The 24,578-nt window shown below is 43.1% G+C and overlaps 1 protein-coding gene across 2 annotated transcripts in view; it reads left to right on the top strand.

The window, feature by feature from the left end:
• LOC126196560 (protein singles bar) overlaps window positions 1-24,578 on the top strand; it is a 158,951-nt gene that overhangs the window by 64,837 nt on the left and 69,536 nt on the right. For both annotated transcript variants that reach the window (XM_049934574.1, XM_049934575.1), the window contains exon 2: window positions 5,574-5,727. In XM_049934574.1, the coding sequence (XP_049790531.1) occupies window positions 5,574-5,727 (154 nt within the window). The remainder of the gene's footprint in view (window positions 1-5,573; window positions 5,728-24,578) is intronic.

The following is a 24,578-nucleotide window of genomic DNA, read 5'->3' as shown; positions in this document are numbered from 1 at the left end:
TTGGAAATTTTCCCCTGACTTTAAATACATTGCCTTTTGCTGGCTTGTTGGGCATTTGACATTTTTTGTTGCCAAACTCAAATATAATACAGAAACTTATCGACTATTCGCAACATTGGCATCTTTATTCTCATCTAGGAGCCACATATGGACCGTCAGCGCACAATTATCTGCGTTTGATTCTAGAATCAGGTTAAGAGCGGATAATGACGATGAATAGCACACATTCAAGTTAGTGACACAACACCAGATGGAAGAAGACAGTTCGGAACTTCATCTGACTTTACAAAGAAGACAGACTTAAAACGCAGATTGTTTGAGACTACGTATGAGAGTGCAATAATGCATTGTTTGGAGCAAGTTATTTTACTTTAGTTTATTTTAAGTGTAAGAAAAGAAAATTACACGTTTTTTGCTCATGTATAGTTTTATTATGTATACAGTATAATTCGCAAAAATTGGACAAATTACTTTCATTTACAAACAAATCTGTACATATCATTCATACCATTAACATAAATATCACATATTCCCTTTTTTGCAATACACATGAAACTCCTATTTTGGGAAAAACTTAAACCTGGAACAGTTGTTGCAATCCTGCTCTTTGATTTCCTTGTTACATCCAGAAACAGTTTCAAACGATGTATTAACATAACACGATGAAAATCTTCTGTAAGAAGAAGCTGAAAATAACTTACTTTCGTTAGAAATCTTATGCTTTTGTGGATATCAAATGAACTTCGCTATAGTTTGCCTTTATGTTATCATTATTATTACTAATTCCTTGCTTAGTGTTAATAACTTGAAGGATATCTTGATAATGTTAAAGTATGCATCATCATTTGTAAAACGTTGACCTTTAATGTATTTCAGTGCAATAGACGATTAAGTTAAGAAGATGGTCCACAGTTGTATCTTTTACTGGTAATCAAAACATTCTGGGTTCCGGGAATCGATCTAAGCTTCAGTTTCGAATAAAAATAAGTAGCAATGGCGGTCGAAACCTTTCAATGAAAAATGTCACTCTCGTTCTGCCAACGGCCTAGTTAAAAAGGGCTAACGAGCAGACAGATGTTTGCACATCCTATTGCCCTTTTGGTGAGAAACTGTCTCTAAAAGGTAGAAGAATCAGCAATGCTCAACAACATACGGACGCAGAAAGCAATGGAAACAACTGCATTAAAAAGACATAATGTATTTCCACAGAACAATTGGCGTGTAATTGCAAACTGATATCTTTACAAAAGATACCGAATTACTCCCCGTTCGGATTTTCCGTGAGAAGATTAGAGTTTGAACGTGATGTTATAGTGTTGAATAAGAAGGAAGGGTAGGGAGTGTATATGCGAGCTGGTCAGTGATAGGACTGTTATCATCAGAATCGTCCGAAAACCAACGCCAAAAACAATAGTTCAGTTATATATGCCGACATCACAAGCAGAAAATGAAAAGATTGGGAAACATGCACGGAAGCGCCAAACAAATTGGTATAGGCAAGCGCATTCAAATACAGAGATACGTAAACAGGCAGAATACGGCGTTGAGGTCGGCAACGCCTATGTAACAAGCGTCTGGCGCAGTTGTAAGATCGGTTACTGCTGCTACAGTGGCAGGTTATCAAGATTTAAGAGAGTTTGAACGTGATGTTATAGTCGGCGCACGAGCGATGGGAGATTGCATTTCCGAGGTAGCGATGAAGTGGGGATTTTCCCGTTCGACCATTTCACGATTGTACGGTGAATATCAGGAATCCGGTAAAACATCAAATCTCCAACATCGCTGTGGCCGGAAAAAGATCCTGCAAGAACTGGACCAACTACGACTGAAGAGATCCTTTAAACGTGGCAGAAGTACAACCCTTCCGCAAATTGCTGTAGAGTTCAACGCTGGGCCATCAACAAGTATCAGCGCGCGAACCATTCCACGGTACATCATCGATATGGACTTTCGGAACCGAAGGCCCACTCGCGTACGCTTGATGACTGCACGACACAAAGCTTTACGCCTCGTCTGGTCCCGTCAACACCTACATTGGACCGTCGATGACTGGAAACATGATGCCTGGTCGAACGAGTCTCGTTTCAAATTGTATCGAGTGGATGGACTTGTACGGGTAAGGAGACAACCTCATGGTTCCACGGAACTTGCATGTCAGTAAGAGACTGTTGAAGCTGATGTAGGGTCTGTAATGGTGTTGGGTCTAGATACGACTCCGACAGATGACACATACGTAAGCATCCTGTCTGATCATCTGAATCCGTTCACATCCACTGTGCATTCCGACGGACATGAGCAGTTCCAGCAGGACACCCCAAACGTCCAGAATAGCTACAGAGTGGCTCCAGGAACACTCTTCTGAGTGGAAACATTTACGCTGGCCATCGTATTCCCTAGACATGAACGTTATTGAGCATATCTGGGATGCTTTGCAACGTGCTGTTCAGGAGAGATCTCCACCCCCACGTACACTTAAACGGATTTATGGGCAGCCCTGCAGGAATCACGGTGTCTTTTCCCTCCAGCACTACTTCAGACATCAGTCGAGTCCATGCCACGTCGTGTTGCGGCACTGCTGCGTGCTCACAGGGCCCCTATACGATATTAGGCAGGTGTACCAATTTCTTTGGCTCTTAAGTGTATGAGGATATTGAACAGGTAATTCTGTATGTAAAGGGAGATGGCGAGGTAGTAATAATAGCGGACTAGACTGCAGCAATAGGGGAGGGTCTAGAAGACAGTGCCACGGGAGGTTATGGGCTCTGTAGACGGAATGAGAGAGGAGGAAAACTGAGTTCTGTAAGAAATTTCAGCTAATAATGGGAAAACTCTGTTGCAGAACCACAAGGAGTGGGGAAGGATGATAAATCATGTGCTAAGACATGGAGGAATCAGGTCCACGATACTAGAGGGGGGCATAGAGGGTAAAACCGAGGGGAAGACGGAAATTGGAATACATCCAAACAATGAATGAGTTTGTAGGGTGGAAGTGCTACTCTGTAACGAAGAAGTTGGTGCGGGAGAGGAATTAGTGACAGGTCAGGTCAAAACAGTCAGAACACTGGTAACTAAAAACAGAAAAAATCTTGAGCAACCCTCCACGACGCTCTGACAACTTGTGTTGCGGTATTGCAACAACAATACTAACTACTCACTGTGGATGGTTTGTCTTTATCTCCTTATAGTTGATATCACACTGCCTAAGAATGTAAAATATTGTGCAGAAAATTCAATTTCAGCTTGTGAATAAAGTGGCCTTGTAGTTTTCGACATTTGGTGCTAGAGTAATTGTGTGCTCTAAGACAAAAAAATAAAAGACAAAAAAGACGTACCACGAAAGAATTATCCGAATGGGATGGTAATTGGTAGATGTGACTTACATGTACAGACGAACAAATGACTACGATTTCAGAAAAAAAAATTGTTTAATTTATTCAATAGAAAGAGTTTCACAAAATGAGCAAGTCAATAACGCGCTGGTCCACCTCTGGCCCTTATGTAAACAGTTATTCGGCTGTGCATTGATTGATAAAGTTGTTAAGTGTCCTCCTAATGGTTCAAATGGTTCAAATGGCTCTGAGCACTGTGGGACTTAACTTCTGAGGTCATCAGTCCCCTAGAACTTAGAACTACTTAAACCTAACTAACCTAAGGACATCACACACATCCATGCCCGAGGCAGGATTCGAACCTGCGACCGTAGCGGTCGAGCGGTTCCAGACTGTAGCGCCTAGAACCGCTCGGCCACCTCGGCCGGCTGCTCCTAATGGATATCGTAGCAAATTGTGTCCAATTGGTGCGTTAGATCGTCAAAATTTCGAGATGGTTGTAGGGTCCTGCCTATAATGCTGCAAACGTTACCAATTGGGGAGAGTTTAGGCGACCTTACTGGTCGAGGTAGGGTTGGAAAGCACGAAGACAATCAGAAGAAACTCTCGTCGAGTGCGGGCGGGCACTACTTTCTTGAAATATAAGCCGAGGATTGCTTCCCAAAAAGGGCAACAAAACGGGACGTAGAATATCGTCGTAGTATCGCTTTGCTGTATGGATTCCACGGATGAAAACCAAAGGAATATCAGTAACTGAAGTAGAATTGTCTTCGGTGATGAGTCGTGCACCGGCCGCGGTGGCCGAGCGGTTCTAGGCGCTTCAGTCTGGAACCGCGCGACCGCTAAGGTCGCAGGTTCGAATCCTGCCTCGGGCATGGATGTGTGTGATCTCCTTGGGTTAGTTAGGTTTAAGTAGTTCTACGTTCTAGGGGACTAATGACCTCAGATGTTAAGTCCCATAGTGCTCAGAGCCATTTGAACCATTTTGAGTCGTGCTTCGAAGTGGGCCGATGACCAGCGAAGACGTTTCTGGAGACGCCCCAGTCAGCGTTTGGATACCAAACTAACTGTCGCCCCTCTATATGGCCCGACAACCAGGAATGATGGTCTGGAGAGACATTTCTTTTCATAACAGAACCTCATAGTTTGTCATCCACGACTCTGTTACTGCAGAGCGGTACGTCTACGACATTCTAGGCCCCGTTTTGTTGCCCTTACAAGCCACCCTTCTCCTATATTTCAGCAAGATAATGCCCGCCCGCACAACGCGACAGAGTCTGCTGTTTGTCTTCCTGCTTTCCAAACATTACCTTGGTCAGGAAGGTCATCGGATCTCTCGACAGTTGAAATGGTTCAAATGGCTCTGAGCACTATGGGACTTAACATCTGTGGTCATCAGTCCCCTATAACTTAGAACTACTTAAATCTAACTAACCTAAGGACATCACACACATCCATGCCCGAGGCAGGATTCGAACTTGCGACCGTAGCAGTCGCGCGGTTCCGGACTGAGCGCCTAGAACCGCTAGACCACCGCGCCCGGCTCTCGACAGTTGACAGCGCTTGAACGTTTGGAGCATTATAGTCAGGGACCTCAGACCATCTCGGAAATTTGACCACCTGACACATCAGTTGGGCTGAATTTGGCAGTGTATCCCTGAGGTGGATATCAAACAACTCTATCAATCATTGCCAAACTGAGTAACTGCTTGCACAAGGGCCAAATGTTGGGATGAATTTGGCACTAAATCCCTGAGGTGGACATCAAACAACTCTATCAATCAATGCCTAGCTGAATAACTGCACAAGAGCCAAATGTTGGACTGAATTTGGCACTGTATCCCTGAGGTTGACATCAAACAACTGTATCAGTCAATGCCAAGCTGAATAACTGCTTGCACAAATACCAAGTGTGGACCAACACGTTATTGATTTGCTGAGTTTGTAATGCTCTTTCTCTTGAGTAAATCATTCGGTTTTTCTGGAATTTTAATCATTTGTTGGCAGTACTTATACATCACATCTACCGATTTCCATCCCATTCCGATAATTCCTTTGTGGTACGTTGTGTTTTTGGTCTTAGAGTGTATTTACATCCCATTACATGAAGAGGCTACAGCGCCAGCGAACATGTTCGGATTTCCGTGAAGATGTGACGTCGTCTGACTCACTTTTAGAAATGCGGCAGTTTGCCTGATTGTTACTGCGCCCACGTGCTGACGTGCTCCGCCGCGCCGTGTGCAGGATCGTGGGTCCTCGTGTGGTGAGGGTGCGCCAGGCGGCCCCCAGCAGCGGTGGGGCGGGTGGCGTGCCGTGCTGCGGCTGCTGCCGCTGCTGCAGCTGCCTGCACTTTGTCTTCCTCTCCACCACAGCCGGCAAGATCAAGGTCGCCGAGGCCGTAAGTACTCCTGCCCTTTCATTATGTATTCCAGCTTTATCAGCATCATAAAATTTGACAGTGATTATTGGATAAATTAGAAACTCATACTGCAAACCCGCCAGGAGCTGCTGACAAAATACATCATTACAAACTATCGGTTTCGATCATGTGATCATCTTCAGATAACATAAAACTACACTGCCTGATAAAAGTGAAGCACCCAGAAGACATTCCCGGATGTCAATGTAACTTCCTTAACGTACTCGTGCATTCCAGTGGCAGTCATGTAAGATTAGAGTTGCAATTCTCTGGTACAACGGCAACAGAATGCATTAGTGTTTTTCGTGTTTAATGTTGTTATCACGCGTGGTAGAATAAATAAACGGCATGAATAGTGTCAGGTGTTGGTTGGTGACTGTAAAGGATGCTGAATTACGCCATACTCCAGTGAGGCAGGATTGTCATTGCCTGACAAAGTTTCAAAGGAGCTGATAGTTGGTTTCCATTTGGCTGGCTGGTCAAGTCGTGCAATATCCAGATTTGTGTGGCATTGGGATGGGACTGTGGTCCGATGTTGCACTGCACTGAAACTTGACGACATGCATATTTATCTATGTTCTATTCGACGACGTCTGGCCACCACATCTACATATCCATGATTACTCTCTAACTCGCAATTAAGTGTCTGACAGAGGGTTCATCGAAATACTTTCAATCTGTTTGTTTGCCGTTCCACTCTCTAAAACGGCATGCGCGGAAATCGTGCACTTAAATATTTCTGTGCGAGCTCTGACATCTCTTATTTTATCATGATGATCGTTTCTCCCTGCGTAGGTGGGCACCAACGGAATGTTTCCGCAGTCAAGAGAAGATGCTGCTGCGAGCAAAAACGCCTTTGTTATAATGATTGCCACCCCAACTCACATATCATGTCCGTGGCACTCTGTCCTTCTATTTCGCGATAGTACAAAATCAATTGCCCTAGTTTGAACTTGAATTTGCATTCGAGAGGATGACGGTTCAAACCACCGTCCGGCCAACCTGATTTAGGTTTTCTGTGATTTCTCAAACATTGCTTTAGGTAAAAGGTGTACAACTTTGCTTCCGCCGTTTTTTACCCAACATTTGAGGCTTTAATGAAACAAACTCGTTACACATGTATCATTCAAAGTATTTTTCATCGCTGGCCACTACTTTCTCCCATCTTTCGGGCAGTGTACGAATCCCGCGTCGAAAAAAATTATTCATCTTTTGAAGCGATCCACGAATTGATCCAATTTGTGACTTCTTCATGAGATCGCAAGTGTTGGTCAGCCAGACCATGCGCCATTGATGTAAACAGGTGATAGTCAGAGAGATCAATGTCTGGAGAATACGGCGGGTGGAGGAGGACTTCCATTTTAACATTTCCAAGCACGTTTTGACCTCTTTTGCAACGTAAGGTCGAGCGCTGTTGTGCTGAAAATCACTTTATCGTGCCTCTCGCTGTATAGCAGCCGTCTGTCTTTTAATGCTCTGCTCAGTCGCATTAATTGCGTTCGATAACGAGCACCTGTGATTGTTTCACTTGGTTTTAACACCTCATAGTACACAACGTCGAGCTGGTACCACGAAACGCAGAGCATGATGTTGTAGCCGTGAAAATTCGGTTTGACCGTCGACGTGCAAGCATGGCCGGGACATCCCCATGATTTTTTGCGTTTAGGGTTATCGTAATGAACCCATTTTTCGTCCCCGGTCACAATGCGATGCAGAAATCCCATCCGTTCTTGCCTCTGAAGCAACTGTTCACAAATACACAACCGCCGTTCAACGTCTCTTGGTTTCAGAACACACGGGACCCAAGTTCCTTCTCCCCCTCCTCCTTCTTTGAACTTTATCGATGTCATAGCCTTGAGACGTTTTGAAATGGCTTGCTGTGTCACTCCCACTAATCGTGCCAATTTTTCTTTGACATGGGCCTTCACTCAGCAATGTCTCCAAATTCTGCGTCTTCGAAAACATTCTCTCTTCCACTACTATGCCGGTCTATGACGTCAAAATCATCGTTCTTGAAGCGTTGAAACCACTCACGACACATTATTTCACTAACAGCGTCCTTACCATACGTACGTGAGAACATTCGATGAGACTCAGCCGCTGTTTTCTTCACATTGAAACAAAACAGTAACGTCTCCCACAAATCCCAAGAATTAGGCTCGTAAACTGACATTTTAAATGAAGACCAACTTTATGATGCAGACACAAATCGACTAATGTTTGAATGAGGTTATGTCGACCGAGGTCCAAGGTAACTGCCTGACGTCTGCGATCTGTTTCTTTCGACGGCTACTTACCGTTTTCGCCACCTATCGGCAAACGGCGGAAGCAAAGATGTACACCTTGTATTTGCCGGGGTGGTTCCTTCGAAAGGGCACGGCCGATTTCCTTCCCCATCCTTCCCTAATCCAAGCTTGTGCTCCGTCTCTAATGACCTAGTTGTTGACGGGACGTTAAACTCTAATCTCCTGCTTCTCCTCCCCCTCCTCCTTCTTTGAACTTTATCGATGTCATCCGTCCTATCTGATGCGAATTCCACACCGCTCTGCAATACTCCAGAAGAGGGCGGACAAGCATGGTGTAAGCAGTGTCTTTAGTAAACTTTCGAATTTTCTAAGTGTTTTGGCAATAGATAGCGGTCCTTTTGGTTTTGCTTTTCCAACAACATCATCTATGTCATCGTTCCAATTTAAGTTATTCGTAATTGTAACATGGTACCACGCTGCTGTCGACGCCGGAGCCAACGCCTTATTCCATCAATAAGACGTACTGCTTCCCGCGGTGTGCATCCTTCATTGGTCCAAGCAGATGTGAAGCGGAAGGTGCGAGATCCGAGATGTAGTGTGGATGAGGAAGAACAGTCCAATGAACTTTTGTGAGCTCCTCTCGAGTGTGCAGATTTATGTGAGGCCTTGCATTGTCATGGGGAAGGAAAAATTCGTTTGCAATTTTGTGGCGACGAACACGCTGCAGACATTTCTTCAATTCCCTGAGAGTAGCGCAATACACTTTTTGAGTTGATCGTTGCACCTTGAGGGAGGACATGTAACAGAATAACCTCTTCAAAGTCCCAGAAGACCATCGCCATGGCTTTACCAGCGGAGGGGACTGTCGTTTTGATTCCGGTTCGAAGTGATGAACCCATAGTCCATCACCTACGACGATGTTCGACAGAAAAAAGGAGCCTCGTAACGAACAAGCAAATCCGCACAGATGGTCCTTCGTTGCTCTTTATGGTCTTCTATTATACAGGGTGATTCAAAAAGAATACCACAACTTTAGGAATTTAAAACTCTGCAACGACAAAAGGCAGAGCTAAGCACTATCTATCGGCGAATTAAGGGAGCTATAAAGTTTCATTTAGTTGTACATTTGTTCGCTTGAGGCGCTGTTGACTAGGCGTCAGCGTCAGTTGATGCTAAGATGGCGACCGCTCAACAGAAAGCTTTTTGTGTTATTGAGTACGGCAGAAGTGAATCGACGACAGTTGTTCAGCGTGCATTTCGAACGAAGTATGGTGTTAAACCTCCTGATAGGTGGTGTATTAAACGTTGGTATAAACAGTTTACAGAGAATGGGTGTTTGTACAAAGGGAAAAGTTCTGGACGGCCGAGAACGAGTGATGAAAATGTAGCACGCATCCAGCAAGCATTTGTTCGCAGCCCAGGAAAATCGACTCGCAGAGCTAGCAGAGAGCTGCAAATTCCACAATCAACTGTATGGAGAGTCCCACGAAAAAGGTTAGTTATGAAACCTTATCCGTAACTACCTGAACGTCAACTACCCGAGGCGATGGATCGGCCGCCAGGCAGCCCGTGACAGAGCACTTCATCACTGGCCTCCAAGAAGCCCTGATCTTATCCCCTGCGATTTTTTCTTATGGGGGTATGTTAAGGATATGGTGTTTCGGCCACCTCTCCCAGCCACCATTGATGATTTGAAACGAGAAATAACAGCAGCTAACCAAACTGTTACGCCTGATATGCTACAGAGAGTGTGGAACAAGTTGGAGTATCGGGTTGATATTGCTCGAGTGTCTGGAGGGGGCCATATTGAACATCTCTGAATTTGTTTTTGAGTGAAAAAAAACCTTTTTAAATACTCTTTGTAATGATGTGCAACAGAAGGTTATATTATGTTTCTTTCATTAAATACACATTTTTAAAGTTGTGGTATTCTTTTTGAATCACCCTGTATTGCGGGGAACCCAGCGGACACATACCTTTGAGTGCCCAACTGAAATGTGTCAGGCACTACCAACAGAGACGTCCAGTTGAGCATAGGGGTGCTTGATTGTGATTTGTCGATCACCTCAAATGAGAGTGTCATCACTAGACCTCGGACTTTTAGGTTCTAAAAATTTTAAATTAGGTACCTAAAATAGGTTCTGTCACTTACAAAAATAGGTTATAAAAAATGGCTCTGAGCACTATGGGACTCAACTGCTGAGGTCATTAGTCCTCTAGCACTTAGAACTAGTTAAACCTAACTAACCTAAGGGACATCACAAACATCCATGCCCGAGGCAGGATTCGAACCTGCGACCGCAGCGGTCTTGCGGTTTCAGACTGCAGCGCCTTTAACCGCACGGCCACTTCGGCCGGCAAAAATAGGTTATAAAAATTAGAAAATAGTTGATCAAAATCTGACATTTTACTGTCTAGAAAGATAAATAGATTGACAAAAATCCACATTATATTATTGTCCATGTCCATAATTACAGTCACAGTAAATAACTAACACTTTCTCCAGATTTTCCGTTGAGAAACTGCGTCTATTGTCTGTTAATAGCAACTTATATGCCGAGAATAAGCGTTCCAAGTTAACAGGTCACGAGAGCATATTTAAATGACGGTATTAGGCGCAATGAGACCGCACACTCATGTTCTGTTGATTTACTTGACAAGATGTCATCCACTATGCAGAGGGTGGTCAACCCTGGTTTTCTTTTGTAGCAATGTCTTAAGTTTCTCACCAACTTTCATACCAATAGGATCTGGGACCAAGTTGATTTTTTCTGTCAGCTCTTCTATGAATCGCAGTTACCCTGCTCGTTGTATAGAATCTAAATAGTTCTTTCTCAGTGTGGATTCTGATGGAATGCCTCGGTGACAGTATTTCTCGAGAAAACTTTTGAAATGGCTATTTTCAACTGCATTGAATGGTATGTTTTCTGCAACAATGGCTCGACACAGGTCAAGATGAAATTTGTTTTTGATTGTTGCATTTGGTTTAGTTACAAACGTCTGTTTCAAGTTTGATTTATTTATTAAATTTTCCCGATGTTTAATCCCTGCGATATGCTGACTTAAATGCGACCTCCGCTCAGAACGTACCTAAAAGCAAAATGAAATGAGAAATACTTTGTGGAAGAGTTTACGTACGAGATCTACTTAGCAAAATTAACCTACGTTAAGGGTTTAGAAACAATATTTTTGGATTTTCACGTGTCTGGTCCAAGTTAACTCGGGAAAAACAGCGGCTTCACTGTTCTCTGAGTGAGCCGGCCGGGGTGGCCGAGCGGTTCTAGGCGCAACAGTCTGGAACCGCGCGACCGCTACGGTCGCGGGTTCGAATCATGCCTCGGGTATGGATGTGTGTGACGTCCTTAGGTTAGTTAGATTTAAGTAGTTCTAAGTTCTAGGGGACTGATGACCTCAGATGTTAAGTCCCATAGTGCTCAGAGCCATTTGAACCATTTTGTTTTGTTCTCTGAGTGGGCGTAGCAGTTAAAAGGTTAACATTTTACTTACGTCTTTGTTGCACACATTGCAGTGAATAGCTCTACCGTCTGTGGAGAAATCAGGAAATTCCTTTAACCACTCACGAATCAGAGATGATTTGGAGCTGTCTACTTTCGGCATGCTTCACTTTCCACAAGTGGACTGTCGCTGTGAAATATTTGACCACATGCAAGCAGCACGCTGACCGACTGAGTGAAAACGGTGCAGGTGTTTTAAGCAGGCTGTTCCGACAGGGCAGGAATGCGGCGGAGGCAGACCACAAGGCCCCTCCGCGCCCTCCCGGTTCACAGCGAGCGACAACGCTCTGCGTAGCAGGGCGGGCGGGCACGGCCTGGCGTGTTCTGTCGTCGTCTGACTCACGATTGGCGTTCACGCACGCAAACAAACCAGTTATCATTCAATTACTGTTTTCTAAGTAGCCGGGAAGACCAGAAGAGTGGTTTTAGTCATACAAATTTTATTTGACTGGATTTTTAAAAATTAGATAGAGTCAGGTTCTAACATGAAATTAGGTCTTTTTAGGATTTTTAAAAATGATTTACAATCAGTTTCTAACATAACATTAGGAATTTTGGGTACTAGAAAATTAAAATTTTCGATAAAATATCTGCGTAATTCTTAGCTGGGAAGACCGCAAGAGAATATCAGTCATAAAAAACTTTATTTAACTGGATTTTTAAAATTTAAGTACAATCAGGTACTAACCTGAAATTAGGTATTTTTTGGTTCTATAAAACTAGCGTTTTCGATCATAAATTGGCGTAAATAGTGTATGTACAGCTTTTATTGCCTTTATTTAATGAGGAACAAAATAGGTTTTTATCTAAAATCCGAGGTCTAGTCATCACGTTCCAACAATGCAGGAGTAGTCACAGCTGTATGCGGGCGGCCGGCACGCGGGAGATGGGCAGGTTTGCGCGAACTTGTTGCCATGATGACGGGCGCCTCACCCAACGACTCACCGTAGTTTTGTCCACTGCGAGGTCTCCGTTGACATTCTACAAGTGCCTGTGAATATTTGCGATACTTTGGCTTTCCACCAAAAGAAACTCAATAGCAAATCTGCTACGGAGCACCTCCCTTACAGGGGCCATTTTGTAGGCCACATATAGCGCCGCCGCCTAAGGGAATATCATGAAATGGTTCAAATGGCTCTGAGCACTATGGGACTTAACATCTGTGGTCAGCAGTCCCATAGAACTTAGAACTACTTAAACCTAACTAACCTAAGGACATCACACACATCCATGCCCGAGGCAGGATTCGAACCTGCGACCGTAGCAGCCGCGCCGTTCCGGACTGCGCGCCTAGAACCGCTAGACCACCGCGGCCGGCGAATTTCATGAAACTGTAGGGGCTAAAACTGGAGTATTCCACGATGTCCCACAATAAATTCTGCATTTCTTCAACCGAACTGGCCGAGGAAAAAAAAATGTTGCGTTACTTACTGAATGCCTCTCTTATTTTCGACCAGTGGATGATATCAACAGCGTAGTGTCAGTAGCAAAACACACTCTAGGCGTCTGCAAATTTCGAGTGTCTTGTGTTTAGAGCGCTTACCGAGACTAGAGAACATGATACCCTTAAAAGTTGAAAATTATTAATAATTATAAAGAATCCGCCTAGATTGCAAATAGAAACCCGATGTTGACCCAGGTTTCGGAACATATTAAAACTGCAAACTGCCTAAAGAGGCATGGTCCAACATTAATACAGAACGCCCAAAAGGGCAAAAGACTCGCATAAAATGTAAAACAAACAGTACGTGTGTACCATGTCAATAGCTGTACTCAGCTCAAACGTCAGAAGCTTGCTTCCTCAGCCGGCTGGGGTGGCCGAGCGGTTCTAGGCGCTACAGTCTGGAACCGCGCGACCGCTACGGATCGCAGCTTCGAATCCTGCCTCGGGCATGGATGTGTGTGATGTCTTTAGGTTAGTTAGGTTTAAGTAGTTCTAAGTTCTAGGGGACTGATGACGTCAGAAGTTAAGTCCCATAGTGCTCAGAGCCATTTGAACCAATTTTTACTTCCACACTCCAGCCAACGTTCGGTGGACCGCGGGCTCTCAGGTAAACTGAGGTGGCGCCGGCAGCTAGGCTGTGAGAATGTCGGAAAGGAACGCGCATGCACAAATTGAGAAATCATCTTCCATGTGATTGGCATAAAATGTGTTACGAAAGCGATCCGATGACCGGGTCAAAGGCGCAGGAAGTTAATGCGTGTGTATGTATAATGTCCTAGCTCGAGGACGATTTTGTAGAACTATAGAAGGTGGATAGGCTGAAACTATATACGTGGAATAGCAAATTCCACGCATGGCCAAAACGCATGCACGCAGGACAGACAAAATACCATCATCTAGAAGCAGGGTAAAAATATGGGGGATGAATAACCCATTTTTCAATTACTTGGGGTCGGTGATAGTATTTGATGACCACGCTTGGATAAGCGTGTAAAGTTACTATATTAAATTCTAAGCGCTATTGACCAGAAAAGGGTGAAATTAGTATGACAGGCTTAATGTAATTGCGTGAAAGGACGTACAACGTCGCCTTCATCGCCCTTAATACCTAATGACCGACAGAGGTAATTTTGAATAGTGTTATCGGATATGTACCAAAATAGTGTAAAAAGAACCTAAAGCTAAACTAGTTTCTTAAAATCAGGTACTTGAGGTACTGAACTATAAAGCTTAATCAGGTGAGGTATGTGAACGCATGTAGCGTGGAACAGACAAACTACCTTTATGTTCTAATAGCTGTTGACGTGAAAGGTCAAATAATGTAACGGGCTTAATATACAGGCGTGAAAGGACGTGCAACGTCCCTTTCATCGCCCTTATTATCTATTGACCGGCAGAGGTCAAGTGATAAGTGCTATCGGGTGTTACCAAAATGGTATGCAAAGTTATGTGTATATGCGTGAAGAGACGTACGACGTCAGTTCAAAGTTTTTTTAAAACCTAGGTCAACATTCGGTTTCTATTTGCAATCGAGGCGGATTCTATATAATCATTAAATTATTCACGATTGCTGACGCTCTGCAATGTTAAAAGTTCTGAAAATTATTACTCGAAACAGTAAGTCATTAAGCGTTTCCGTTCGGGATATTTAAACACCCATGGCTGTTTATCTACTATATCACTATACAAAGGAAAGTCGTAGTTTGAGGTTGTTACCAGAAATCTCGAAAAGTAGTTGACCGAGTTACTTCAGATTTTTAAACTTAGTCTAATAAATATTTGGATGTTCACACACACACACACACACACACACACACACACACACACACAGAGGCGCCGGTACCTGTATACTGGATGATTCTTATTAACGTTTAAAAGCCTCCGAAGCGGCATAGATGACGCTGAGACAAGTAATATAATGCAACAAGACACATCGTGCTGCAAACACCGGGAAATACCGCAGAAGTCGGTGGCAAGGGTTGAACATGTGACGTCACCAGATAAGATACATCACCGCACGTGCAGCGGTTGAGCATATCTGTCTGTAGCACCTGATCATCCCAACCCGAGGCAAGTGTCCACATCGGTCTGGCCTCATGCCTACTTGCACGACTTTGTCACCTGGGGCTCAGGGCTGTGTCTTGCATCCAGTAGGCAGCATTTTTTCACTGCGTGAGACAATTATGTTTTTACACTGAGATACTAATTCATTCACCTGTCTTGCTGTCTCCGCTGGTTTATTGCGAAGTACACTGCAACTACACTGTATTGCGCCATGAGTAAATGAATATAAACTTCCAAACTGCGTCTTTACCAGTAAATGACCTACGTTTTGTTTACTACACGGTGTCTGTAAGCGAAAACAGAAGGGGAAAAATAAAAGAAACACAAAATTAGAACAGCTTTTGCATCGTTACAGCGAGGACAATAATTTTGTAACTTCCGCGGTTACAACGGATCACATTTACAAAAGATCCTCGAAATTTGCACCGTTTTTTTGAAATCAAGTATTGCTTCGCACAGTCATCCCTTCACGCTCGGACTCGAACTCGTACTTTCAGTGTTTTGGATGTGACTTCACGTGCTCAACATTTGTCTTCCACTTTTGGGATATTTACTGACATTTGCGGCCCCATGTGCCTTATATTAAATTAATTGTTTCAGAGTCATATACGTCGCTACAGGGTTTCTTAAAAGTTAATAAGAATCATCCTGTATTTATGCACATACAAGGTGATTCTGTGATAATGTTACAAACTTTCAGGGTTGATGGAGAACGATAAATATATCAATTTGAGGTAAGGCACCAAAGTCCGGAAACGAAGGAGGTGAAAGCTATAAGAGGAAAATATTCTGATACCTCTGACAGAGGACTGCATGTACCGCTGCTGTTGTTGCTAAGACTGTAGGGTACGCAACTCTTAGAGTTGGAAGCACGAACCAAACAAGGAAAATACGTCCCGTAAACATGGGCTCTAAAATGCTTACCTGAGGCGCTATTAGCACTATTTCAACTTCGCAACTGTGAAACACATCTCTCCTCTGTTCAGCGAGTGCTCATACCTCTTACGGTATGCATTTGAGAGCTCATGTTTTCTAGACATTTTTCTTGTTTTGGCCCGCGCTACCATCTTTGAACAGTTGCCTACCCTACAATCTTAGCAGTACCAGTAAATGTATTCCACTGTCAGAGGTATCAGAACGATTTTCGCTTACAGCTTCAGACTTGGCCGTTTGTGGACCAGGATCCCTTACATCAGATTGATACATTTGTCTTTCTCCATCATCCCTCTAAGTTTGTAACATCATCGCGGAATCACCCTGTAGCTTCGACCCTCCGTAGCGTCGTTGGATGACGTTTCCGGACACGGGTTCCAGCTCTGATTTTGTTCCTCAAGACATCTTTCACGTTTCCTCGAAGTTTGTCAGTGACATTTTGAAACAACCTGTGTTTATTAGAAAATGTTAGCACCAAAAATCTCGAAAAATTCTTGACCAATTTACTTCACGTTTTTACCCGATAATCTAATAAACATCCAGACCGTCACAGCCTATGTAATTTTCTAAACAACAATGTACAGGTTTACTATTAAAACCGACTGTGAGAAATAAAATGATGTGATGTGGTCTGATGTGAAAATCCACGGTCTGTCTGTCGATGGACGGGGAGGGGGAGGAAGAGGTGATGAACAGAGACATGGCGCATGAGGAGAAGATGGACAATGAAAGCTGGAGGAAAATGTGAACAAAGAAAGGGGGAGAAGGAGATGGACAAAGAGAAGGAGGAGAAGGAGATTCGGTCGTTTATGCAATTCCTATAAGAATATAGCAGTTGCAAAGAATTCCCTGGTTGCATAGTTCAGTATAGACACAGAAAACTGCAAGTAATCATTTTTTTTTGCAATACTTATTTCAGATGGAGCGAGGTGGCGCAGTGGCTAGCACACTGGACTCGCATTCGGGAGGACGACGGTTCAATCCCGTGTCCGGCCATCCTGATTTAGGTTTTCCGTGATTTTCCTAAATCGCTCCAGGCAAATGCCGGGATGGTTTCTTCGAAAGGGCACGGCCGACTTCCTTCCCCGTCCTTTCATAATCCGATGAGACCAATGACCTCGCTGTCTGGTCTCCTTCCCCAAAACAATCCCAACCCAACTTATTTCAGGCTCATCTTCAGATGGTAAATAGAAAGCTACATGACCGTTTTATAACGTAATGCTGGGTGGTAGAAAAAGCAAAGCAGAAGGTATTTTCATTCCCTGCTACACTGAAGAGCAAAAAGATGGTACACCTGCCTAATATCGTGTAGGACCCCCGTGAACACGAAGAACTGCCGCAACATGACGTGGCGTGACTCGATTAATATCTAATGCTGGAGGTAATTGACTCCATGAATCTTGCAGGGCTGTCCATAGATCCGTAAGAATACGAGGGGTGGAGATCTCTTTCCAACAGCACGTTGCAAAGTATCCCAGATACTCTCAATAATGTTCACATCTGGGGAGTTTGGAGATTAGCGGAAATATTTAAACTCAGAAGAGTGTATCTGGAGCCACTCTGCGGGGGGTGTCGCATTGTAGTGCTGGAATTGCCAAAGTCCGTCGGAATGCCCAACGGACATGAATGGATGCAGGTGATCAGACAGGATGCTTACGTACGTGTCAGTTGTCAGAGTCGTATCTAGACCTATCAGGAGTCCCATAACACTCAAACTGCATACGCTCCACACCATTAGAGAGCCTCCACCAGCTTGAACAATCCCCTGGTGAAATGTAGGGTCCATGGATTCATGAGGTTGTCTCCATACCCGTTCACGTCCGTCCGCTCGATACAATTTGAAACGAGACTCTTCCGACCAGGCAACATTGTTCCAGTCATAGACAGTCCATTGTCGGTATTGACCCCAGGCGAGGCGTAAAGCTTTGTGTCATGCCTACACGAGTGGGTCTTCAGCTCCGGAAGCCCATACTGATGACGTTTCGTTGAACGGTTCGCACGCTGACACTTGTTGATGGCCCAGCATTGAAATCTACAGCAATTTGCACTTCTGCCACGTTGGAAAATTCTCTTCAGTCGTCGTTGGTCCCGTTCTTGCACAATCTTTTTCCGGCCACAGCGATGTCGGAGAATTCATGTTTAATCGGGTTCCTAATATTCACAGTACAATCGTGAAATGGTCGAACGGGAAAATCCGCACTTCATCGCTACCTCGGAAATGCAGTGTCCAATCGCTCGTGCGCCGACTATAAAATCACGTTCAAACTCACTTAAATCTTGATAACCTGCCAATGTAGCAGCAGTAACCGAACTGACAACTGCGCCAGTCACTTGTTGTCTTATATAGGAGCTGCCGACCGCAGCACCGTATTCCGCCTGTTTACGTATCTCTCTATTTGAATACGCAAGACTAAACCAGTTTCTTGGCGCTTCAGTGTACATGTTTCGTGTTACGTGGATGGAGTTCTGTAGATGACGCACCCCAGAGGAATCCGCATACAAAGTATGTAGCATTGAAGTAATAAAATATGGCATAACATGGTCGTGTTTACGTCTTGATAAGAAGGCGTTACGTGGCCACGGCCAAAAAACTGGAAACAGTGCTGTAATTCTTATCTTCGCTAACGACCTAGCACTGCGTCTCTGCGGTTCAGTATAGCATCAAGGCAGAGAACTGTTGGTAGGCCTCCTGGGATTCTTCCACTTGCTGGTCCCTTATCACGTTACGTGACAAGCAAATTCACTTGCTGAATGAAGCCGGCGTGACTCAAGTGCCCCCGCTCCTCTGCGTCTGATCATCGTGACGTCATCTTCCCAACTGGACTTGGGCCGTCCCGCGCCACGTTTTATCTAATCTGTTGCGCTTCTCGCTGCTTCGTGATGTTTAACCCACTTGGCGCTTTACGACTGTCCCTGGGGAGCAGTGACGTAACAGCAGATAGTACTCACGCTCGACGGTCCCACAAGCACGTACAGGCTAGTGGTGCCGTCTGTGGCGGAGGGGAGCAGGGAAGGTGTAGGGAAGGGAAGGTTAATAATTCCACTACCTAAAAAAGTCTTGCCTCTTTTCAAGTCTACTCACGTACAGTCTGAACTGATATTAACGACAGGATACCCTTCGCAAATTCCTTATGTGTGGCAGGTGTGGGCAGTTATGTTTTCGGCAGAAGCCTTCCTTTATCTCCCACCATCCTCCTTCCCCTGCAACACAGTCTACACCGTTTGAGGAGCTGGAATTGATGTTGCCATCTGATTTCATCACATAAATTTGATATAGGGTAAACATCACTGTTGCAGTGTTGACTGCAGACTTGCTGTCAGTTGGCCATTTAGGATGGCATAAAGATTTAGAGCAACTCTTGTTTTGGTAATTAGTCAAACAGTGAAGTAATTAAAGGTTGCTTCACCTGCTCCTGATCTACTTGCCTTGTACAAAAATTGTACTTGCATGTCTTTTACAGGTTACTTTCGTCAATACACTGGAGCATATTTAGTTATATCTAAAAGTACGAGTATATTCTCTTACATATGACATCAAGGGAATTTGATAACTTATATGGGCATACACTGCCTTCCTCCCTAATTGTTTCGAATGATGTACCTTATCATTGTGGTATTTTCCCATGTAGCTTCTATCTATGGGTAAAGTGCTGGACTCGCATCCGGAAGGAGTGAGTTTCAAACACCTGTCCAAGCCTCCGGAGACGGGTTTTCTTTTCTTGTTATAAATTAACTAGCTGACAAACCCGGCATTCCCCGGATGTTCATTTCGGCCAATTTTGTGTTAGAAACGTAAACAAAAAGTGAACCATATTTGTAACGTAACTATGAGAAATTTTCATTTTCCTGTATTCCTGAAAACAACTGTGAAATTATGAGACAGTCGTACGAATAAAGATATATAATGTACAAATGTACATGTATAATCTCCAAATTAATAAACATAGTATGCAGAATATAAATTCTCTGTAATGTTTATTTGATTAACTTAATTATAAACTGTATTTCCAGCTACATGTGTAAGAGCTACGATGAATAGCGTTAGTGGCAAAGAACTAATAAATTGTAGCGTCATGCATGACACGGCAGCTCTCCACGCATCTCAGTGTTTATGACGTCATATCTCCTGTTTTCTGTGATATACAATGATATCATTTTATAGGTTCAGTCAACGACAAGTGTGGATAATGAAAATTTGTGCGAATAGAGTTCGTACGAAAGAAGTAATACATTTAAACGTAATGCTCAATACGACAGTTTTTCACGCTTCTCATTGTTCATGACGTCATATCTCCTGAACTCTGATACGTGGTGGTTAGTACCCCCACAGCGATTGTTGACTGACAGTAAAGGATATGTGTACCAAGTTTGATTGAAATCGGTCCAGAAGTTTAGGAGGGGATGTGGAACATACGCATATACATACTTGTACTTGTGTAGTCTTCACTCTGAAGACTGGTTTGGTGCAGCTCTCCATGCAGTTCCATCTTGTGCGAGACCATCTCCGAATAACTAATGCAACCCACCTCTTTATGAACCTGCTTACTGTTTTCATCTCTTCGTCTCCCTCTACGATTTTTACCACCAACACTTCCCTCGAGTACTAATTTGGTGATACGTTGATGTCTCGGAATGTGTCCTGCCAACGTATCCACAAATTCCTTGTCTCCCCAATTCTAAGCAGAGCCTCCTCATTAGTTAAGCATTCTTCTCTAGCACCACATTTCGAAAGCTTCTATTTTCTTTTTATGTAAACTGTTTATTGTCCATGTTTCACTTCCATATGTGGCTACACTCCGGACAAATACCTTCAGAAAAGACTTCCTAACCTTTAAATCTATGTTCGATGTTAACAAATTTCTCTGGTTCAGAAATACTTTTCTTGCCATTATGAGTCTACATTTTATATGAGCTCTATATCGGCCATCATCAGTGATTTTGCTGCCGAAATAACAAAACTCACCTACTATTTTAAGCGTCTCATTTCATAATCTAGTTCCCTTAGCATCGCCTGATTTAATTCGACTACATTCCATTAACCTTGTTTTGCTTTTGGTGATGTTCATCTTACATCCTTGTTTCAGGACACTGTCCAAATCCTTTGCTGTCTCTGACCGGATTGCAAAGTTATCTGCAAACTTGAAAGTTTTTATTTCTTCTCTCTGAACTTTAACTCCTACTCCCAATTTTTCTTTGGGTTCCTTTACTGTTTGTTCAATGTACATATAGAATATATACATACATTTTATAATATGTATTGATTTCGGCGTACGGCAGAATAGCTTCTTCTTAAGGATTACGGCCAATTTCCTGCTTCTTCCTTGTACGCTCTGAATTCATGCGTTCTTCCTAATATCCTAATTATAGAATGGACGTGAAGGCCTAAACTTCCTTCTCCCAGCAAATATTCTGTGCGAAACGCAGGAGAGGCCGGCGGCGACTCTACGTAGGCGTATAAACAACCGGTTTATTAGCTCCAACAAGCTGGAGGCACGGTTAAATTAACTTCTTATATTGCTCGTTGATCTCGTGGCCTTCCTTCAAGTGTTTACTTGTTTGAAATCCAATGTAGATTAATCATCCCACATACAACAAGCTACGTAGAGCAACTGACGAGAGTTGACAACGACGAGGGAAAACGGTTGCGTCTACAGTTAAAAAACAGATTGTGCTCTGGAGCCGTCACCACATGGATGTCGATATCAGGCGCAGTAGCCGGATTCTGTTGTAATGACAGTGCTCTTAGTGTGATTTCGGTACGTTATCATTGCTTCACTTTACTTGGTGCCATGTGTCTTGACCTGCGACCTCTTTCCGCATCGAATCAAATGTGGAGGCCGCATAACAGGCATGTAAATAATATCTCACTTAGCTTTTCCCGAAACTTACTGTGGGTTAATTCCAGCACTGTTCGTCTAGTATGTTGTGATCATCTCTACGTCCCAACCGCACCATTGTTACATACAACAAAGAAGATATTAGCAGTTGTAAATGTGTTACGATCTTCAAATATCGACTCTATCGGTACAGAATTGATGTGTGACATGTGTAACAGGAACTGAGTACTTTTGAAAAGAACATTTTAATTGAGGTGCAGTGACATTATTTTGTGCAAATGGTTCAAATGGCTCTGAGCACTATGGGACTTAACATCTGTGGTCAGCAGTCCCCTAGAACTTAGAACTACGTAAACCTAACTAACCTAAGGACATCACACACATCCATGCCCGAGGCAGGATTCGAACCTGCGACCGTAGCAGTCGCGCGGTTCCGGACTGAGCGCCTGGACCGCTAGACCACCGCGGCCGGCATTATTTTGTAAATTTATTCATTGTCTGATACAGTAGAACTACTTTTAAAGGAAATGACTGGTTTCCGCAGACATTCTCAGTTCATAAAATACGTGGTGTGGTTCAATCCCAGCAATGTGCAAGCCACGTTTTCAGTATTTTTCTTCCCACGCCGAAACCATAACCATACTAAACTGAAGCGTATTCTGTTTCAAAATATGCAGGTTGGGCCCACAGTCACGAAAGGTTTATAACCGTTTTTAACTTTTATTTATAATTAGTTTCTATTGGTATTTCACGGACTTAAAGACGAAGGATGATCAGTCTCTCGTCCTTCCTCTGACAGAATCTGAAACAAAAGAGAGAAGAAAAACAAAAAGAGTTATTCATACTTGCACCAGAGTTCAAGATAAAGAGTCACAAATAGTACTGAGTTCAATGCTAACAAATTTCCAACAGGTTTTATGAAACTTCGTTAGCGCCACCAAGCTGGTGGCATGTGTAAGCATACAAACGATTGTATATTGCACACATGGACCGAAGAAGCGCATTAAAATTGTAAATGAAATCGTATTTCGCACCTTAATGTGGAGCTAAAATTTTAGCAGCTTCAGTCACATTTGGCATACGTGAAGGAATGTTACTGTTTATCAATGACAGAGAATTAGCGCACACGATTAAGTGATGATCCAGCAGTGGTGGGCAAAAGTGAACAGGAGTTAAGATTTGCGCTAAATGTAATGGGACATGTACTAGACGTAATTCAAGACATGCGCATAAATAAGAAGCAAGCATGACAGGTGGACGTGCTGAAGGACCAAACGTTGTAGCCGGGAAAGACAATATTCAAGGAATATCCACATTTTGTTACCTGGGAAGCAGAATAGGTAAGCATGATGTGCATACACAAGGCAAAGAAACAAGGACAAAGTTAAAAGACCATGTGTAAGGAGAATCTTCATGAACATAAAAATCGTATCCAGCTTTGAATGTATTAAAATGAGACTGAAATCTGCAAAGAATCTCGTGAAATGAACTACAATCGGCGCAAAGCATCACAAACCACGTGCCAAACACGCGGATATACTCATAATCGTTCTTTTGAATTTAAACACCTCAGCTAAAAATTGACTTCTCAAAACGTTTTCGATGGTACAATCTAAGATTGTACCAAGATTTTGCTGTTATATATTGACATAAGTAGGAGAGGATATTGCTTTAATTGTGTTTTTCTGTTCGTAACGGGAAAGTCCCCATTACATTTTGTGACTGGAAATATGGAAGTAACAGTATCAAAAACAGCAAGTTCTCAGTTTATACATGCCATTCTTTTGCTATTACATGCTAGCCGCTTGGAGCGCTCGCATTGCTTCGCCTGCCAAAATGTTACGTTTTTTTGGCCTATGGTGTTGCACGACTCTTTTTTTGTAGACTATGGTCATAACTGCTTATTTAGTTTTGCCCCACCTTGTATATGGAATTGGATACCAGAAAGTTCTATGTGCGCTCGATAACGAATAAGTCGTATCAAAATGAAACAAAATACAATAACTTTCTAAATATCTGTCTTTCAACGTAGTTTTGGTGTTCAAAACTTTTTGTAAAGAAATACAGTTTAGAAACCTATTAGTATGTGAAGGATAAATCAAAGCCACTCTCAGATGGTAATGAAATAGATGTCGAAGTAGATAAGCATCATGAATGATAACAAGTAAGTCTAAAGGCGTAGTTCATTTCATTTCCAAATAGTAAGAACATGGCTTACAAACCTCTCTGAAATTCCATTTCAAACAGGCATCCGCTAAAACTGACGCCAGACCTACGTATTAACCTTAAAAGGTAAATGTAATGTGTACTTGCAATACAATTATCTGTAAATTATCCTGAGTTAATAACGAGCATCAAAACCGATTCAGGGATTAGTGAACACAGGGTTGTCTTAGCGAGACTTAATACTGTAATCCCCAAATGCTCGAAAAATAAGAGAAAAATATACCTATTCAAAAAAGCAGATGAAAATTCACTTGGCGCCTTCTTGAGGAACAATTCTCTACTCATTCCAAATTAATAATACAAGTGTAGACCAGATGTGGCTTGAACGCAAAGAAATTGTATTGGCAGCAATTGAGAGATTTATACCAAATAAATTAACAAACGACGGAGCTGATCCTCCTTGGTACACAAAACGGGGTAGAACACTGTTGCAGAAACAACGAAACAAACATGCCAAATTTAAACACACGCAAAATCCACAAGTTTGGCGATCTTTTACAGAAGCCCGAAATTTAGCGCGGACTTCAATGCGAGATGCTTATAACACTTTCCACAACGAAACTTT

Source organism: Schistocerca nitens, chromosome 1 (assembly GCF_023898315.1).
Source record: "Schistocerca nitens isolate TAMUIC-IGC-003100 chromosome 1, iqSchNite1.1, whole genome shotgun sequence".
In the NCBI taxonomy this organism is placed as follows: Eukaryota; Metazoa; Arthropoda; class Insecta; order Orthoptera; family Acrididae; genus Schistocerca; species Schistocerca nitens.
The sequence above is the reverse complement of the archived record's forward strand: the minus strand, read 5'-3'. Positions and strand labels throughout refer to the sequence as shown.